This window comes from Apodemus sylvaticus, chromosome 6 (genome assembly GCF_947179515.1).
Source record: "Apodemus sylvaticus chromosome 6, mApoSyl1.1, whole genome shotgun sequence".
Lineage (NCBI taxonomy): Eukaryota > Metazoa > Chordata > Mammalia > Rodentia > Muridae > Apodemus > Apodemus sylvaticus.
Window position 1 is genome coordinate 34,365,484 of NC_067477.1, and position 19,889 is coordinate 34,385,372.

Consider the following 19,889-nt stretch of genomic DNA (forward strand, 5'->3'; position numbering starts at 1 on the left):
GGTCACAAACATACATTGTAAACCCAGGCCAAACACACAGCAAGTCTGTTGTGGTCACTATGGACCACACTTGGCCACCAGCTAGCTGTCTTTGGAGTCAACCACTTCTCCTTAATCATGTGCCTTTTCTTTAGTACAGTGCAGTACAGATACTACCCAAGTTTGATTCTAGCCCTCAAGCTACTGTAAGGCAAATCATTTTGCCTCTTTATAACACAGTTTCATAAAAAGAGGTTGGAAAAGCCACATAAAAACCTACTACTTTATAAGCCAACTTTTTAAAAACAGAGATAGGTGGGTGCTAGATAGATGCCTTTCTGCATGCCTTAATAATGCTGTATATAACAGTCCTGGGTTATTAAACACAACTCCCAGTGACATATGTGGAATACCTCCTAATGAGTTGTTGGTCATGGGGGCCCCAAAGACTTTTAAAACAATCCAGGCTTTCATCAATTCTCTTCAATACCCATCAGAAGTAGTTTGTTAAACTTTATAGCTGAAAGCACTGGACACTGTCATGCAAATTACAAAGAAATCAACCCGGAACAGAGGTGGGAGCTTTCTCTTCTCTGGCCAGCTTTCACAGTTGCAGATGGTACAAGGTAGGCTGCCAAGAACGAAAAGGCATCAATGTTCTAGCTGAGAACTCTATGAACTACAATACTCATCTTCCAGGTAGGTTGAATTTACCAGTACAACAGTGTCACAACTGTCGTGAAGGACACCAAGCACTCTCTGATCCAAGGACTCCAAGGATTGGTTTTGAGGCCCAGTCCACAAGAGGGAATTCATGTCTAATACTTCAAACCCAGTTTAAAAGTCTATGGCTCAGGTGGTCTTAAGAAGGAACTAATTAATGTTGTTTAGCTAAATCAACACAGTGCCAAGCTGCCTTCTAAATATATGTACCAAAAGATAAATGTTATATTGGTCTTAATTAGAAATTCCTCTTCACAATGAATGGTGAGTTCAGAGATACATATTTGCCTGAGATGCTGAAAATGAATGATGTTCAAGTACTCATCTCTAAACAGGACACTCATGCCACCTCCTCCAAACAATGTGTTAGAAAGGGGTTGAAAGGATATAAGTACCCTAAAACAAGAAGAGTGGTGAAATTCTGTCTTCTGGACACTGGACACTCAATACAGTCAGCAGTGAGAACTGCTTAAAATGGTTCTGCACAAGACTAAGCCTGTAAATAGTCAATTATAGAATAGAGAGGAACACATATGGCCCTATCCAACCCTGATGAATCAGGATACTGATAGATGCTAGAAAAGTGGCAGACATTATCTTTGGCTATTTAGCAAGTGATGAGCCCACTATGTTCCAAAGGACAGTTACAAACTCATGGTTACATACATGGCCCCGTTTAAGCCCATGAAGATATGAATGTAGTAGAGGGTTTAATAGGGAGGGGGGAGTATTAGTGATAGGAAGAAGAGAGAGAGAAAATGACAATAATCCGAATTCTCTCTCTCTCTCTCTCTCTCTCTCTCTCTCTCTCTCTCTCTCTCTCTCTCTCTCTCCCTCTCTCCCTCTCTCCCTCTCTCCCTCTCTCCCTCTCCCTCTCTTTCTCTCTTCTGTGTCTATGGGTATATGTTCTCAAAGAACAAATGTAATAACTGATTCTTTTTTAAAAAATATGTAATACTCAGAAGACTACAGAAATGAAATGCTTATTTTAAGAGGATTATATAAATTAATACTTACAAGCTAAAAACTGTTATAAAGGTTTAAAAAGCAGGTGGCATTTATTGACAACAAATCAACAGCAAAGTAACTGGATGGAGACTGGAGGTGGGGGGGGGGGGTAAACATGCAAATAATATGGAATTACAACCATAGAAGTCTATGGTTCACAGTGGTAAAAAGGGTAGGGGGAGTCCCAGGGCAGGATGCAAATCTCTTCTTCAGAACAGAAAACCAAGTCTGTTGTCAGAGCAGAGTAAAAATCATCCAGAATGTTCGGGAAATGGGAACCTTAGAAAACAAACAGCAAGTGAAATGGGCAGACCCAGCAAACTAAAGATAAGCTGGTTAGGCTAACCAGGGAAGGTTTGGGATGGGTGTGGGAACCACTGTTCAATGTCAAATTGAATGGGAGATGAAGGGAGAGGTATCTGAGAATTAAATTTACCGTCTAAGCTGTTTCCATGGGCAGATAAATGGCTTACCCCCTTCAGCCCCAGTCTCTTCATCAGTAAATCCCAAATGCACCATGGAAAGCGACTAGGAAGCATGAATAGAGCACAGCTCCATCTTATTTCTGGTTCTTGTATCTGCACTCCTAATCCTCAGTCAGTATCCTCTAGCTAGGGATGCTCTGAGGATGAGAACAGCCAATCCAAGAGGGCTTTGTAGTGTCTTGGCCATAGGCTCAAATGTCAGTCTTTATTCTGCCAGGAGGTGTCCCACAAGGAGGGACACCTGGGCCACTGAAACCAATCTTCATTCTGACGTCAGAGCATCTATCACTTTAAAGTCAGCGCATGCAGCAATATGAGCATGTGCACATCTTGCTCAACACTCTTAACCTCAGTTCCTCACCTGACACACAGTAGGCCTACGATAAGTTCTCACTGAACCAAATAGAATACCTTTCAAATAGCATCCCAAGGCCTCCGTGAGGGGGTTCATGTGAGCACATATGCCCACATAGGAGGCTGCATTTCTTGGTTGCAGTCACACACCAGCTGGGCCCCTAACACCTCCATTTTTTTTCTACTTAGAAAAAATGTTAGAAGGCCCCCTCCCCCCCCCCTCCTTAGGCTCCCCATTCTGACTTACGCTGGATAAGCAACTTCAGTTTGCTGAACAGCCACACGCAACACAGCTGGGTGAAAATTCCTGTGTCCTGAAATTCCTGGAAAACTATGCTGCAGAGCAAGCATTTGCAACATGGGCACAGCCCCCACTCTCAGCCCCAGAGAGTCAGACATGGGAGGAGGAAAGCAAGCAGGCAGCCTGGGCTCAGCCTTTACTTCCTTAATAAAGCATTTTGCTTCCTCTCCAAGCATGCCACCCCTGGGTAGAGATAAAGTAACCACAAGTGAATTCATTACCAGCACTTACATTACTAGCTGAGCCTGGGCCTTCCAACATCCCTGGGGTAAAGCCTCATGATCTTTCAGCCCACAGGGACCAAAGAAGGTAGAGGAATTCCTCCCCTAGTTCCAGAAGAAGGGATAAAGCATTGAGTCGATAACCCCCAAGAGTAGGTACCTGACTCTGGGAAAAACCTAAACAAGGCACACAAGGTTTAAAAGCACGAGCTTCAAGACAGTACACAAATTTGCAAGTCACTTCATTTCTCTGGCTTATTTCTTTCAGATCTGAGTCTCTGACTCACATGGAATCCTGATACTTTATGTGTAGCTGGTCTTTGCTACTTTGTGGATTCTTCTTTCCCCACCCTTTATCTCCTGCCTCACAGTTTTACCCCCTAACACTAGATAGGAGAGAAACTAGGATAGAAAGAGGAGTAGAAAGAGGGAGGGGGGAGGGAGAGAGGGAGAAGAAAAGGAAGAGAGGGAGAGAGAGATCCTTGAATTTAATTTCTTTCCTTTTGTTTCTGCTTTGACCACAGCTACTAACAAACTATAATCAACCTCACTGAATGACCAACAACCACTCACCCCACCTCCAGGAGCCCTGCAAAGCTCCCAGAATTCCAAATATCACACAATCACAGAAATTATCTACAACTGGCAAAACCACACTTGTGCTAGAGCATGAGGCAAATCATAATCATCTGCTGTGGACAGACTGAAGTAGCCCCACATCCCTACACCTGGGATTAAAACAAAAGCACATTCTTAACCAAAATTCCAGAATTCTCAAAAATACCACTACATTTCAGAGACAGAAACTCTACCATGTAAAACACCCCCCCCCCAAGCCCACAGGTTTGCTACCTGTCTAGGAAAACCAAGTTTCTATTTGTAGGCATGTTTTCAAATGGCTAGCCCTTACTTAGTTGAAGTTAAAAGAAATGCCAACAAGAATACCCTTTGAGACAAATTAAGCTAATCCTCAGCCATATTGTTAAATTCAAGTGTGATTTCAACTGTGTTGAAAACCTGGGACTCTCATGTATTCGCCAGCAAAGAATTTTAAAGAACTTTCCTTTGTCTACTCTTTCCTTCTGTGTCTCTCTGGTCATCTGCTGTAATCTGTTTTATAGATTCTTTTTCCTCTACAGTCTTAGATAAGAAGGTTCCCAGGGATCTGAGTTTAGGCTCCATTCCTGTCAACCATGTTCCTTCCTTGGGGTAACCTTCTCCAAGTACAAACGTTCCTTTTTCCCCTGCACCACACCTGACATCTGTACCCAAACCCATCTGTGCTGTCTAGTCTTTCATCAACTTGACACAAGCTAGACGCACTCCTCCTATTACTCGTTATCTAATACGTGCTCTGTGTCACCAATGCATACAAGGCCTTCCCTCTGACCTTTTGGCTTGAAGCATTCCAATCACTAATCCATTGGGTACCCTGTTCTAAACCTCAAACCTGCCTTTCACTTACCCCACTGGAAAACTTCCAAAGGCTTCTCAACCATAAAAACTGTTCAAAATTCTTTCAAAGCATTGAAGACCTCCCCATCTAACCACTCTTCTCAAACTCCCCTGTTGGCTGCACACTATGACATAAAATAACACTGAGTCCTGCAAACAGTATTCATATCCAACTGATTCCTAGAACTGCCTTGAATGTTTCTTCCTCCCAGTCTGCCAACTAAAACTTATACAAGTCCTGCCCCAGAATTTCTTCTGTGGAGTTTCTTCCTACTCCAACTCCCTTTCTTGTCTCCAGTCCTAGAGTTGTTCTGACATGTGGTGTGCCTCTCTGCTTATTGGACTTCTAAGCTAGACCATAAGGTCATTAAGGGCAGAGACCATAGTAGTAGATAACAGTCCCTCACTTAATGAACATCAGATAAATTACCTATTCCAGTAGGTATAGACGGCATAGTCCAACACACTGATGTTATACATCAAAGTGTGCTTTGTAAGGATTTACTCTTAAGGAAACCAAACTTGCCCCCAGCAGGTGTTTTTGGTTTTTGGTTTGTTTTGTTTTTGCTTTTTGTTTTTTGGTTTTTTTTTTTCCAACTGAAAACAGCTTTAGGGTAATATTAGCAGCTGTGAGGCCTCCAAAGGATAAGATGTAACTGAGGACCTTCTAGAGGCCCCTGACCAGATCAACAAGACCACCACACTCAGAGAGACAATTAAGAAAAGCCACCCTGGCATCAGGGACACTTTAGAAGCAACCTCCACCTAACAGCATAAACTCTGGGAGTGAGATATTCCTACATAGCTGTTATAGAGAATAAAGATTTAAGTTCCCCTCTAATAAGTAGGCACCAAGCCTTTCTGAATAAAAGCCCCTATTAGCAAAGAACTTCTTTATAATAGCATCCTAGTAGCTGAATGTTTATGTATGAAAAATTGCATATATGATTACTGTGTTGGCTATTTCTTTCTTATATTTCTACTTTCTTATATTGTTTTTTTTTTAAAGTTGCTGATCTAGGGACTTATCCCCTTGATTGCCTGATATGGCTGTTCCCTGAGAGGTTGTTCTAGCACCTGACCAATATAGATGCAGATACTCACAGCCAACCAATAGACTGAGCCCAGAGGCCCCAGTGGAAGAGTTAGATGAAGGACTGAAGGAGCTGAAAGGGATTTCAACCCCATAGGAAGAAAAATATCAACAAATTGGACTATCCAGAGCCCTCACAGACTAAACCACTAACCAGAGAGTATACATGGAGGAATCCATGGCTCCAGATACACATGTAGCAGAGGATGGCCTTATCTGACATCAGTGGGAGAGGAAGGAGGCTTGGTGCCCCAGTGTAGGTGGATGCTAGAGGGGTGAGGAAAGAGAAGGTGAGTGGGTGGAGGAGTACCTCATAGAGGCAAAGGGGATGGTGGGATACACACACACAAAGGCGGGCGTTCATGATAAAATGGGTGGGAGGGTCTGGATGCAGAGTCCCAGAGCCAGGGAGTCCTTGGGTTGAAGGTATTCACATGCTACTCAGGCCCACTCCTCCCAGGCCCACACCAGCACCCTGTGTACCCCTCAGTGATACCTCTTGACAAAGCATGTGACCTGTGGGCCCATGGCCTTAACTATCATATAATTCTTCCTTTGTAGTTCTAGTTTATTCCACTCTCCTGCCCAGATATCCACTTCCTCCTTTATATGACTGCTTTTCCTATATCTAAGGACAATTATTCTGATCCTAGTGAGGCTTATCTTCTCCAAGGAATCTACAGGAACTAATGGGTCCTCTTCATCTCCAGTGACAACAACATGCCTGTCTCTAACAGCTATTCACAAACATTTACATGATCTTATGCTGGCGGCTGCCTATAATTGTTACAGAAAACCATTGGTTTGTAAACAAAAACCACCACCAGGAAACAGTCGTTCTTGAGTTCATTTTCGAGCAGATCAAACCAAAGAGAATATGTATATGCTTAACAAAGATTCTGTAAAAGCTGTCTTACAGAACCACTACCTTTCCCACTGAGAGATAGTGTTTCTAATGATAGCCGGTGTGGTCTAGGTAATGAATGAATTCAGTGACTCATTTATTCACCAGACATTATTAAGCTAATATGCATAGAAACCTGAATCTATCCACACGTTAGTGAGCCCTTACATACCAATAGCAAACTCAGAAAAATGTGTACACTGAAACACAAATGTACCTCTTGGGGTTATACACAATATGCCATATTAAGGCAACAAACTCTTATTACGTGTCTGGTGTATGTCAGATAAGATATTCACACAATTCTGTGTGTATATAAACTACAAAGGAAAAAGAATAACTCCCCTTCTTAGTTTTGTGTTCTATAGTTCCTAAGGAGAGACCATCCTCCCATATACCCCTGTAACATGAATGTGGAAACCCAACTGAGCAATCACAACGTACATTAAGGATAGCCAAAGAGAGACAGGAGATGCATTAAGACATAGCCATTGTTTAGATAAATGGGGGAGGGAGGAATAGCCCCACTATGCATAAACTCGAGGCTGAAAATTGGGAGGAGCACATATTAAACTTTGGAAAGTACTAAACTCCACAGATTCTAAACATGTGTCAACTCTTACAAATTACACGTACTTCTCAACAGCAGTGAGTGGTCCATGGCCCCTGGACAGTTCAAATTCCCTTTGTGAACTCAAAATTATGCCCGTAGCCACTTTTAAAAGTTACCTGTTCGGGATGTAGAAGATAGCTACAAAGTTAAGAATACTTGTTGCTCTTGAAGAGGAACCTGATTTGGTTCCCAGCACCTACACAGGGGCTTACAACAATCCATAACTCTACTTCCAAGGAATCCAAAGCCCTCTTCTGGCCTCTACCAGGACCAAGCACAAATATGGTATACAGACATCATACATATAAAATAGAATCATTTATAAAGCAAGCCAGTTTAAATCATAAAATTTATGATAATTTGTTCTTTGTTATTTACTATCAAGTCAATACCATATCATCTGATATAGGGTTAACCAAGAGCCAAGACTGGTCTCACTTTATTCAGGTCCAGGAGAGAATTTCTATAGTGGATTCCAGTCTATACACATGGGGAAATTTCTAGCACAGTCTAAGCTTTGCGATAAAGTTATGGAAAATATCACAAAAGAATCTTATGCTTTAAGTAAGGTTTTAGGCTGGGCCACGTTCATCGCTATCCCAGGGTGCATGTAGCCCTCGGGCTACATACTGAAAATACCTTCTCTGGCAAGAGAATCTCTTATGAATTTTACCTTGACATATGGTTAATTCCTGCAAAAAAAAAATCTAGAAAGATCAATGTCCAGCTACCCTCTCATTCATCCTCCTTACCCACATGGCCCATAAATAATTGCTCTAAATGGAATGGGACGGTGATGTGGCCGGGCAGCACAGTGTGGCCTGAAGACAGAATCTTGATACTCTGAGCTAATTAGAGATACATTAAACTAACCTGAAAAGCACCAAGCCCCTTATCATTACAGGAGACTACCTTTCTGGTGATGTTGCTTGTTTTACAAATGGTAGTAGTTAATTCTAAGTCTAAACAAATAAGTAGGTAAACCTAATCGGCCTTAAAGTCACCTTAAACTCATCACCTCAGCATCCTTTAAAATGTGCTTTGGCTTCCATGGAAAAAGCACAGCTGGAAGGCCATAGAAACACATTAGAATCCTCAAACCAAGGCATGGCATCTGTACTTCTAACATCATAGATTTCTTCTGCACTGCAAGAGCCCCTTCAGATTTCAGCACATCCCCCCAAAAGAAGGCAGGCTGCAGCCTTGTCCCTTCTGACCTAGATGGAGCAAAGAGACTGCAGGAGGATTAGTCTTTCTGGGATCTCTCAGATCTGAGGCTCAGTCACTCTCCAATCCCACTCTTCCCCATTCCCTTTCACCCTTCAGAACTAAGCATGCAAGAAACAGGGCCCCGTCTGAAGAGGCAAGCAGCTTCAGAAAATGAGATGGAAGGGAGAATCCTTGAGAGTCTCCTGACCTCCCAGCCTCGATGGCCCTTTCCCTGCTGCTTGGATCACAAGCAAGTGATTTCAGCTCTGCTATCCAGCTTGTCTCTCCACACATGGGTGTCCTCCTTTTTATTTGATAACAACTTATTAAGTAAAAAAGCTGTACACTCTCTCTGAGCATTTCCTCTGTATTCGAGAGCTGTGGGCAACATACTTCCAATTGCACCTACAGGAGCCAGCCATTAATGGGTTGAGATTTCATTTTGAGTATATCCAACAGTCATAGGACTGCAGAGAATCTTTCTTCTACAGACTTCACACCACCACACTGAACAACTTCAGGAAAACCAAACTGACAGAGGAAAAGCGAAATGACAACAGAGAGGTGAATAGTGTCTCCCCATGAAACTTGGAGGAAAAACCTCCCTGTCATTTTCTTAGCTGATGAGACGCTGTACTTGGAGATGGATAGCTCAACTGGTAAACTGCTTTCCCTGTAGCATGAGGACCTGAGTTTGATCCTCAGAGCCCTAATTTTTAAAAGTAAATGTGGGGTGCACTAGGGAGATGGAAACAGGTAGCTACTAAAGACTCACTAGCTAGCCACCCTCACCTACTTAGTAAATTCCCTGTTAGTGAAAGAGATATTATCCTCCCTTTTAAAAAAAGAAAACAATGCCTGTTGAACAATAGAACAATAGTTGGCCTTCAGGCATGTGTGTGCATGCACAAATACACACACCATATGCATACACACATAAACACGCATATACTCATATACACACATATAAACACACACACATATACACACATATACATGCATGTACACATGCACACACTGTATTTATCTAAGGCTCCTAAACATTTCACAGCTGGAAAACCTGTACCCAGAACCGAATGGTCCCACAGTTCTTGCCCTGCCTTTCTGTCATCAATAGCACTTTCAGGCCCTTGTTTTCCTTGTACACTATAGGGTTATCCCCACAAAAGGTAAAAGTATTCATCCTTTCTAGGACTAGACGCAAAGCCAGGTTTATCTCTGCATAAAGACGTAAGCAGTTCAGCCCAGTGACTATGAGGTCAATTTATTTTTAAAGCTATTGGTTCCTGGGATTATAAGAAATGAGAATTTTGTAAAATACAGCAGCTAGGAACTTCGTGGATAGCAGTCAAGGTCTAAAAGCAGGCACAGACAAGGACACATTTAAAGGGGGCCCCATATCGCTTTTAAATAGGTCACCCAAAGACACCAATTGCTGGAGAACAGCAATAGTAATAACAACCCACTGGTAGTGCCGCTTTCCAAACAGATCAGGAAGACAGGCCTGGGGAGCCACGCTTTGTCCTTCTTTGCTGGCCACAGCCTGCCACCTGCAACAGAGCCCCAGAGAGCTAAGCAAATCAAACATCCCACTTAAGCTAGAAGAGACTGGGAGAAGGACTATAGTTATCCCTCCATTTAAATACTAGCTTGCACCTCTGAATCTGCAGCAAATACTTGCAAACAATTCCTCCCTAACTCACCTCTTACTCCACTTTACAAAGTGTATTCCTCCATCCCTTTCCCTCCTCCCACTCTCTCCTCCATCCCCCTCCCCCCACCACCATAAATCTTCCAACTCTTTTGGTTGCAAAGTGGCACACGTGTCTGTGATGAAGTGTGGTCACTGGTTGGAGGGAATCACACACACACACACACATACACACTCAGCGAGACATTGCTATCACTGGACAGCAACGAGTCTTCTCCACCAGGGTTGAGTGCAGAGAGGTGGTACCTGAAGCCAATGATATCTGGAGGTCCTTAAGAAAAATGTGTGCAAATCTAAGATTAGGTCTGGTACCTTGTAAGGGGCTTAGTCAAGTTAAGATTTAGTGGAGGTTTAGTTTCATCGTCATAAATCCACCTTCGTTACCGTGCCCCTCCTCTTATACACACATGCAAAGAAAAAGAGAAGAATAAACACAGATAAGGGAGTTCGGTTGTGTTACATGCGAAGGAAAACAGAAGGCAGCAGGAAATCGGAAGCCTGAAAAAGTAACCCAGGAGCCTCCATTGTTCACCAGCACCAAGAGGATGACGGGCATCTCCTGGCACCTAGGAACCCAAAAGTTAAGTCTGAAGAAACTGTCCTCCTCCACCGACGCTCCTCCAGCTGCTGTAGTTCTGTCCAGCCTCCAGTTACTTTGCTGCAAACCGGGGTCTTTAGGATGGGAACCGAATGCTCTTTTTCATCCGTTTTCACAATTTCTCATATTCTCTATTGCTCTCACAGGCTGGGATCAACAAGACTCCTGGGACTGGCCCAGCTGATAACCTCCTGCACCCAGAATTTGACATTTTGCTTATCTTAGACGTCCAGGGAGGCTATGCTGCATTTCACGATGCAGACACAGGCCATTTGTGTTAATGAGGGGAGCTACGTGGGAATCAAATGTCAATGGTGGAGGCCTGGGCACTCCATTTTAAGAGAAGGCAGTGGCCAGGCTCAGTCTTACACCTTCTATACATACCGAGTTCAGTGACACCCGGGGGATCTGCAGCTCCTCACCTATTCACCAAGGTGAGGCTGCTCTCTGACTTGCTTGGCTACTCAGGAGCCACATGCAATGAATAGGGTCCAACAGAAAAGCCACAGTCAGCAACGGCATGCTTTTAGACTGCAGTAATATTTGATTTTTTTGTGCCCCTGGAAGTTCCCTTCCTTCTGCTTCAGCATGTTGAAAACTGAGATACATGAAAATGGCCAAGGAGGAGAAAGTTCAGAGGAATGCTTTGAAACTTCTGCAAAGCCACACAGGTTCACAGTTGTTCTTCCATAGCCCAGAAGCCCCAAAGCCAAGAGACTATGCAGAGAGCTTTCTACACTTGGTCTCATTTAACACCCTCAGAAACGCTGAGGTCTGGTTTCTTATGATCATAACAGATCGTGATGAAGAGGGTGGGCTCTGAAGCCAAAGAGTCTAGGTACCAAGTCCAGATTTTCCTTTTATCAGCATACTCTTAGACAGATTGCTTGACCCCATCTCTCAATTTCCTTACCTACAAGGTAGAATTATAGTTGTGTGTCAAGAGTGGGTTGAGGTTGCAGGAGCTACTACATACATGCAAAGCAGTTACAACCACAAGGCTATCAAGCAAATTCTCTGTGGTTGTTAGGTGTGGCCAGTTATTGTTATTTATTATTGCTAATGAAGATAGATCATAAACCTTATCAAAATACTTACAGTCTATATCTGGATTATTTTCACCTTGGGGATCACACTCTTAGCTATTATCCTAAATTTTGTCTGACTTCCAAATTTCTCTGCCCCTGTTTCTTCACCTGCAAAACTGATGTTCATCACCTTGACTTCACACGATTATAAGGATTAGATGAGCCAGTAAATATGAATGTGCCAGAATTTCAGGGACATGGCAATATTCTACAATGGCAATAGTGATAATAACTCCTCTATTACTTTGTCCACAGGACAACTGACCTGGGCAGAGCCATACCCCAAAGCACTCGATTACTAGGGGCCTACTCAGCAGAGCCAATGAGTAAAGTGGCAATCCAGTGGCCAGAGGACACATGTGCATCCTCATCCCATCCCCCAAGCACATCCTGCACCCCACCTCTCTGCATGGTGAATGAAGGAGGGGGACTCAGCTGATGGGCAGCTGCCCCAGGAACGAGAAAGCATCTTTTCCAGAGCAGCCTGCAAAAGGAGATAGGGGTCTTAAAAATAATTAGCCCCCAGTGCTGGGCCTGTGGTATCTCATTACCAAATGCAAATTCAAGTTCACGTGCCACTCCAAGGCTCCTGGCACAATGCCTGCCTGACCCTCAACCTCACTGAATGTGGTCCAAATCATTCCCCAGTACCCACCCCCTTTTCAGCTTGCAGCTGGTGTTCGATCTCTGCAAAGGGAGAAAAAGAAGGCTGCTCTCGGTCCAGCGAAGGGAGAACAAGGAAAGGGGGTCTCATTTCTTTAAGGGAGGAGGCAGGGATGTTATGGGAGGGAGAGATTAGAAAAATTGTTCTTCCCTCAGCAGTTAAAAGAGGGATAATTGGAGCAAGTGGCAGGCGGCTGTTCTGCCACTTAGCATACAGCATACCCAGGAAATCTCACTTGGTAATCAGGAGGATAGGAGGAAAAAGGAGCAATCAGACCCCTATTCAAGCTCCTGTTTAGTGACAGCCCCTGTTGGCTGGCTGGCTGGCTGGGCTGGGCTGGTAGAAAGCAGGGACTCTCCAAAGAAAGTCTGAATATGAGGTGGGGAGTCAGGGCTCCGAAGCACAGGCCCTCCTTTGTGTTCTTTGTAAGATCTTTCTGCTGTTCTTCCTATTCTGCACAACAGAGAAACGTCAGGAAGGAAGCTACCTTTTTTCCTTTGATTGCTCACTGTGTCTTATCCCCAGGCTTCTAAGGCCTTAAGAGTCTAAGACACGGATGGCCATGTCACAATTGCAACGGGAGTGAGCACTCAAAGAAAGGACAGGAGATGACCATGTTTTACTTCAACAGAAAGTTCCAACTGGGGCACTCCTGGTACCATAACACTATACTGAGAGCCTCGGAGGATGCTAGGGTGTAAGCAGCCTTCTCTGGGAGGATGGCATTCTCTGGTCCTGAGATCTGGAGGAGAGAGGTACAATTTTTGGTATAAAGAAAAGTCATTGAAATTTGCTTTCTGGGGGATAGACAAAGACCACTGGAGGTGATGAAACATCTATCAAACCAGCTTGGCTACTGCTCAACCAAATGATATGGGATGTCATGTAGGCTCATCTTGTGAGATTTGTTCAGAAGAGGTCAGCTCAAACCTTCTCTGTTGTTCCCTTTTCCCATCCTCCCCACAACAGGCTGACTTCATGTTAGATGAAATCTTCCGGGGAAACTTGGACTAAGTTCTACATGTCTTGGCAGTGAACTGATGCTTCACAGCTATAAGGTTGCTGAGAAATTCAGTGTGTGTACTTTCATAACTAAGAATCCTTTAAAATAATTATCTCAACTCATTTCAAGGGAATAACAAATTTTCCATAGCCTTTGAGGGTACTTGTCCCTAGAGGAAGCTGGAGATAGCTATTCATTCTGTGGCCACTGGGCTTCAGGGCTCCCATCATAGGATGGAACGAGACAAAAGGACCATTAAAAGTGCTGGGCCTTGCCAGGCAGTGGTGGCACATGTTTTTAATCTCAGCACTTAGGAGGCAGAGGTGGGCAGATTTCTGAGTTCAAGGCCAGCCTGGTCTACAGAGTGAGTTCCAGGATAGCCAGGGCTACACAGGGAATCCCTGTCTCAAAAACAAACAAACAAACAAACAAGAAAGTGCTAGGTCTTGATGCCCTCACTAAATTCCAAACCACAATCATCATTTTAAAACTATTTAATCTGCTCTTCTTCTGTCCTTATGGACAGTTACTGGTTGAGAATCAAGACATCTGGTATATAAACAGAATACCTAGAAGTAAAAACCTAAAACTTCTTCTCTATGCATATACCGTGTGCCATGATGCTTGGTGTGACTGCCGAGGGCATGAGCAGCAGACTGAAGTCTTCCCAAGTTCAGAAGTCAGTCTGCCAGCCTGGGCCACAATCCTTCACTCAAGAGAGAGGACAGTGTGTCTACTACCTCACCCTGGGTTGGCTCAGGGCTTCCACACCAACTATCTCTGTTGTATTCTATTCTTCTCATATGGAATCAGAATACCCCAAAACATAAAGAGAGATGGGTGAATCTGTATATTATTTCTGAGCTACAGTATGGGCACATTTTAGAGCCACTGAGGCATATAGAGTCAGAGAGGTCAAGAAAATAATAACACTGCAGGCAGGCTACAGACTCTTGGACTGCTAGGAGATCTCCAACAGGTCCCAGCTATGCTATAGAGAGCTGCAGGAACCCACCAGGTTGACCCTGCTCTCAGAACCGGTAAAGCATCAAGCAGATCTTCACACATTCAAATGGAAGGATCCATGCAGCAAGTGGGACGATTGGGTGCTTGATACATAGGACCCACTACTGTGAGAAAGCAACCTGATTTCTCTTCTGTGGTGTGTGTGCATGTGTGTGTGTGTGTGCGCGAGTGTGTGTGTGTGTGTGTGTGTGTGTGTGTGTGTGTGATATGATGGGGGAAAGGTGTGGCTGCATGTCTCTTACCTACTTCACATTATCTTTAGGAACATGGTAGACATTTGTTTAGGCTCCACATCACGATGTGCAATATCTGCTTGGTACTCAGAAACAGCTTTTTTCCCCCCCTTCCACATTTTAGAGGTGAGTGTTTATGCTTACTCTCTAACCTATGTGTGGAGGCAACAGATATTTTGTAATATTCTTCAATGTAATTTTGTCATTGGCCAGACATGATGACAATTACTAGGATCAGCGGGCTTCCATCCACAGTAAATTCCATTACATCCGCAATATTGGTTTTCACCAAAACCTTTGGGTCATTCTGTTTCCAGGCTAGCCAGATGTTAGTTATCGCAGAGTCTATTTGCTCTGCTTCTCTCTGTACAGGAGAAGAAATCTTAACCTTTCAGAAAGAACAATTATTAAAATATACATATTGCATTTAAGCATTAAAAAATCAACTGCATTCAATCTGTTCTGAAGAAATTCCACCGAGGACTGAATAACACATACATATAAAAATAGAGAAAACACAAATTATATATATATATATATATATATATATATATATATATACACTCACACACACACAGTGTTGATTCTTCCTGCTGAAAGTGCTGATCCAAACCTGCCTGGAGGAAATGAGTTTTTTGAAACAGACACACACACACACAATCAGAGATGATCAGCAAGTTAACAACACACTTGCAGACACTCTGGTCCCCCAAAGGAAGAACGCCAGCTTTCAATGTATGTTCTGAGAACAGAATACACCCCAGATCTTCTGGGTAAGTGAGAAGTCAAGGGATCATGTCAGAGGTGTCTTCGGGGAGTGGGGTGGGGGGGAAGCTTTGAAGAGTCAGCTCTGGAAGGCACCTGCTTGTAAGAAGCCCATTAATAACTGCATTCAATAGCACAACTTTAGGTATTTGAGTCAGCTCTGGTCATTTCTCCACCTATTTTCTTCACTATGAGTTCAATGAGAAAGAATCAAAGCCTACAAGGGTGTCCAACCTTTAACACTAGATGACATTGTCATCTACAAACAACAATGTGCCGAACCCATCTTCTAGATATCTTTGGAAAGAAGTAGTCTGGGGACCTCAGGCTGGATATTTATGTGGACCTAAAGGGCCGTCATATGTGCACAGCATCTCCTGATATCATATGTGCCTGGTCCAGCCACAGGAAGGGAGATATAAGATCCAGCCGGTAGGGAACAGAAGCAGATCAGCTGGAGAACATTTCCATATCAGTCGAATGTGCATCCTGAAATGGGGCCTCCAACTCAGTTCCCAACATGTCAGTCTCCAACATGTACACCTGTAAAAATCAGCTTAGTTTTGACTTAGAAAATATTTTAACATAGCTCCTAGTACATAAAGTTTATAGCAAGCATACCCTGCTTTATAAGGGATGACCAATTCTCAAATTATTTTAAGGATATCCACAAACACACTTGAAAAACAAAACCCAAGGCAGTAGGGTCCTTACCTGAATAGATCCTGAGGAGGAGGAATAAAATACTTACCTGGTCCCACCCTCATCAAAGGCCCATTAAGGGAAAACTGTTTCCTCCTGGTCAAGAAATGAAATCTCTGGCCAGGGTGGAGAACTAACATTCCACTTGGGCATGTAAAAATCCTGGCTAAGAGACCATCCATCAGGGAGACAGGACCAACCCTTGGAAGGCAGGTTCACCTTAAGCTACTTTAAAGAGACGGGTGGAATAGTTATTTCTTTCATGAGATAATCTTCCTTTCTAGAAGCCCTGCACCCTAGGATCCACCTGCGGTTCAGCTGACTTGAGTCCATGCACCGTTTTTTGAATCTTTCCGACTGACACCAGTATCCCTTTTCTTCTCCTTTGTCTTTGTAGTTCAGATCCTAGCCATAGCCTAAGTGTGCCTTTCCTGGTACTTTGTGGGTCTTTATTCTTTCTCTAAAACTCGTCTTCCAACCATGCAGCTGCTTGTTCACCATGCTATTGGCCTCTATGCCAGAGCACTTCAAACGGCAAGGCTTCCTTCCTTCTCCCCTCCCCTGGGATTACAGCTCTTCTTCTGGGATTCCAGCGTGCCTGCCCTTTGCTTGCTTACTTGCTTGTCTTAAGCTAATAAAGTTTTCCTCAGGTTTTGTTTTGAGTCCATTCTTAAATTCTTTTATTAATGAGACTAAGATTCCTCCAAGAAGGGAACCTGATTACCAACATTACTGACTTCTTCGACCCTGTCCTGGTGGTACTTCACCTTGATAGTTCATTGGCATCATATGGGAAGCTTTGAAAATAGAGACTTGATGAGATCCCACCCTGGAGGTGTGGCTGTAATAAGCCCGCGTATGGCCGGAAAGTTTTTCAGCTCCTCCAAGGTGATCTTAATGCTCAGCTGGGGGTAGATCTTCCTTACAGAACACCAGCACCTCCATGAAAAGGCTGGCATGGTTAGAAATACAAAACATTTCAAGAAGAATCATGGTTTAACCCATTCACATCCGTACTCTCCCAAGATACACACGTGTGTCTTCCACGGCCTCCATATCCCAGCCTCTCGAGATGCACACCTGCCCTCACTGGCTCCCACACACTTGTTCACCTCAGTGATTTCTCTTCCCCCAAATTGAATCCTGAAGTGAGTGCAGAGGGTCAGGAATGTAAATCTTATTTCTATTTGTCATATTAAAGTACTTCCTGAGATCTAATACCAAATAGAAGTTAGGAACGTAGTGTGCAAGGTGAGGACCGCTTAAGTTCTATGCAGGAAAATCTTTCCCTTTTCCTCCACTTTTCTCTCTCTCTCTCTCTCTCTCTCTCTCTCTCTCTCTCTCTCTCTCTCTCTCTCTCTCTCTCTCTCCTCAATTACTCCCTTCCTCCCTTCCCTTCTTCCGTCCTCTCCATCCCCCTCAAGCTGTAGTTAGATATGGGCAGTTGTCTAGTGTAACTTGGGGAACTCCTCTGGACAGGGCTCCAGTCCAGCCCTGTGTCTATTCACACATATCTCAGTATATGGAACAACAAGGAAAGGGAACCATATTCGAAGTGGAGCCTTGTGGAATAGCCTCATTGCTAGAACAAGGACAGAAGGCTCTCCAAAGGATTCTGTGACTGCCTTCTAGATGCCTCTCACAGCCTAAGGGGTGGAATAACAAGACTGAGTGGTAACAGGAGCATGCGCAGAGCGGACTGTCCGTCTTCCTCTATGCTCTGCATGGGTGGAGCTCGGGCTAAGGTCATGAGGAAGATGTGATGTGGAACTCTCCCATCCACGCACAGTGCTCCAGGTCTCCAAGAGTCAGGAGGGGCAGAGAGAACCTCCTTGCCTGCGACTCTTGTTTCCTACTCTGCTAATCCTGCTGAGCTGTGCACAGACTCAGCAGTCTACCATCTAGCCCTTTGAGTTGAGTCAGAGTGAACGGTTGAGTAGCCTCTGTTCTCTTCCTGCTGAGATCTGGTGCTTTTTTTCACCCCATTGAGAGCAAGGAGATGAGTTTCCACCACCTCCTTGGAGAAGGAGGCTCAATTATCTACCATACAGCTGAAGCTGTGTTAGCACACAGAGCTGGTAAGCAGCCCTCCTGCTTTCACCCAATCGAGCAGGAATGTCTACCACTGGTGAGAGAGGGTAGTCTTACCTTCTGAGCAGAGTGTGCCACCATAGCCAGTGGTAGAACAGTCGCAAGTGGGATGACCATCCAAGAGGAAGCAGATCCCACCATTTTCACAGGGACGCTCGCCACAGGGTCCCTCTGCTTCTAACTGGACGCTCTGGCTCCCCAGAAGCCGAGGTTCCGAGTTGCCATACTTGAGATCCAGGATTAATCCCTTAAAGCCAGGCATGTTCTGTACTCCATCGAGGGTCAGGGCAGAAGGTCGAATGTCAGCAGGAACGCCACCGAGGAACAAATCACTGACTACATCCATATAGGGCCGCTGGGGCCGTAGCTCGCCAGATTGGCCCTCGCCATCAATCACCAGCCCAGTGCGCACACGGTCACGGCTCACCATGAGGAAGTGCCAACTGCTGTCGTTCACCTGCTTGTTGGACAACACGGTAGTCTCGGCGCAGTCCATGCTAAAGCGAAGCTGAACGCGGCCATCCACCAGGGAGAGGCAGAGGAAGTCACAGACACCACCATCATCCAAATACAGGAGCAGCCCAGTGGAAACATTGGTCTTGAACTGGAAGCTCAGATCACTGCGCGTGCTTGCATCCCAGCGCAGGTAGCGGGCCCACTGGTTAGGGAGACCCATGAATTCCAGACCCAGGCAGAGTCCCACCAGGGAGCCCAGAAAGATGCTCACCTTCAAGGTGAAGAAAACTGAGTGGAGGGTAAAGCTCATGGTGGCTGCTGGGTCAGAGCACAGAGGAGCAGGCAGGCCAGGGATCAGCTGTGGGGGCGGGAGGCAGGAGATAGGATAGGCGTTGGTGAGGGAAAAGACAGAAAAGAGAGTGGTCCAAGAGAAGACACAAGAAGAACACACACAGGAATGTTAGGAGGAAAGGGGAAGGAGGAAAAAGAACAGCACAGCTCTAGATAGGTATACAGGCAAGAATTCCAACAAAGAGGCAGGAGAAACGGACAGAGGATGTCAGGTGGGGCAAATCAGGGATGGGGCGAGGAAGAAGTATCTTTCTCCAAGAAAAGATCTCAGCTATCCATGTGGATCCGGAGGCCTTGATTCAAGGAGGAGAAGGAGCCCAGGGTGGGAACAAGCCTTCAGTAGTGTCTTCCTCCTGGCAAATACGTCCTAGCCAGGGAGACCGAGGATAGGGCTGGAGCTCAGGGTGCCGTAACAGAGGAGGAGGGAACGGGGAGGTGGGCCTGGCGAAAGGTAGGCCCAAGCCAAGGCCCAGTGCTGAGGTTTGCTGGTCTAGCAGCAGCAGGCCCTGGGAAAGGGAACCGCAAGCAACTGAGTACTCAGGTGGAGTGCGGCCCAGAGCAGACCCGAAGCAGATTCAGGCATCATGGTGCTGGCCAGAGTCAGTACTGCCCATAACAGAGCTCCCAGGACTCCAGAGAGAAGACCTGTTGGGGAAGGGAGAGGAGAGAATTAGGGCTAAGCATCAGCTATTACATCCCCTGGCACAAAGATTGATGAAGTGCTGATACCCCAAGGCTGTTCTAGAGGCTTCTTCAATGTAGTACTTCACATAGGACAGGGTCCCAGTTCCCCGATGCCAGGGAAAGACCCCAAGTCCAGCTCCTAAGTACACACTTAGTTTTTACCAATTTAAAT

The 19,889-nt window shown here is 44.8% G+C and overlaps 1 protein-coding gene across 4 annotated transcripts in view; it reads right to left on the reverse strand.

The window, feature by feature from the left end:
- Window positions 1-18,992, reverse strand: part of Nrxn3 (neurexin 3) — a 1,578,315-nt gene extending 1,559,323 nt beyond the window's left edge. For all 4 annotated transcript variants that reach the window (XM_052185306.1, XM_052185305.1, XM_052185308.1 and 1 more), the window contains exon 1: window positions 18,284-18,992. In XM_052185306.1, coding sequence (XP_052041266.1) covers window positions 18,284-18,992 — 709 coding nt within the window. The remainder of the gene's footprint in view (window positions 1-18,283) is intronic.
- Between the last annotated feature and the right edge of the window lie 897 nt (window positions 18,993-19,889).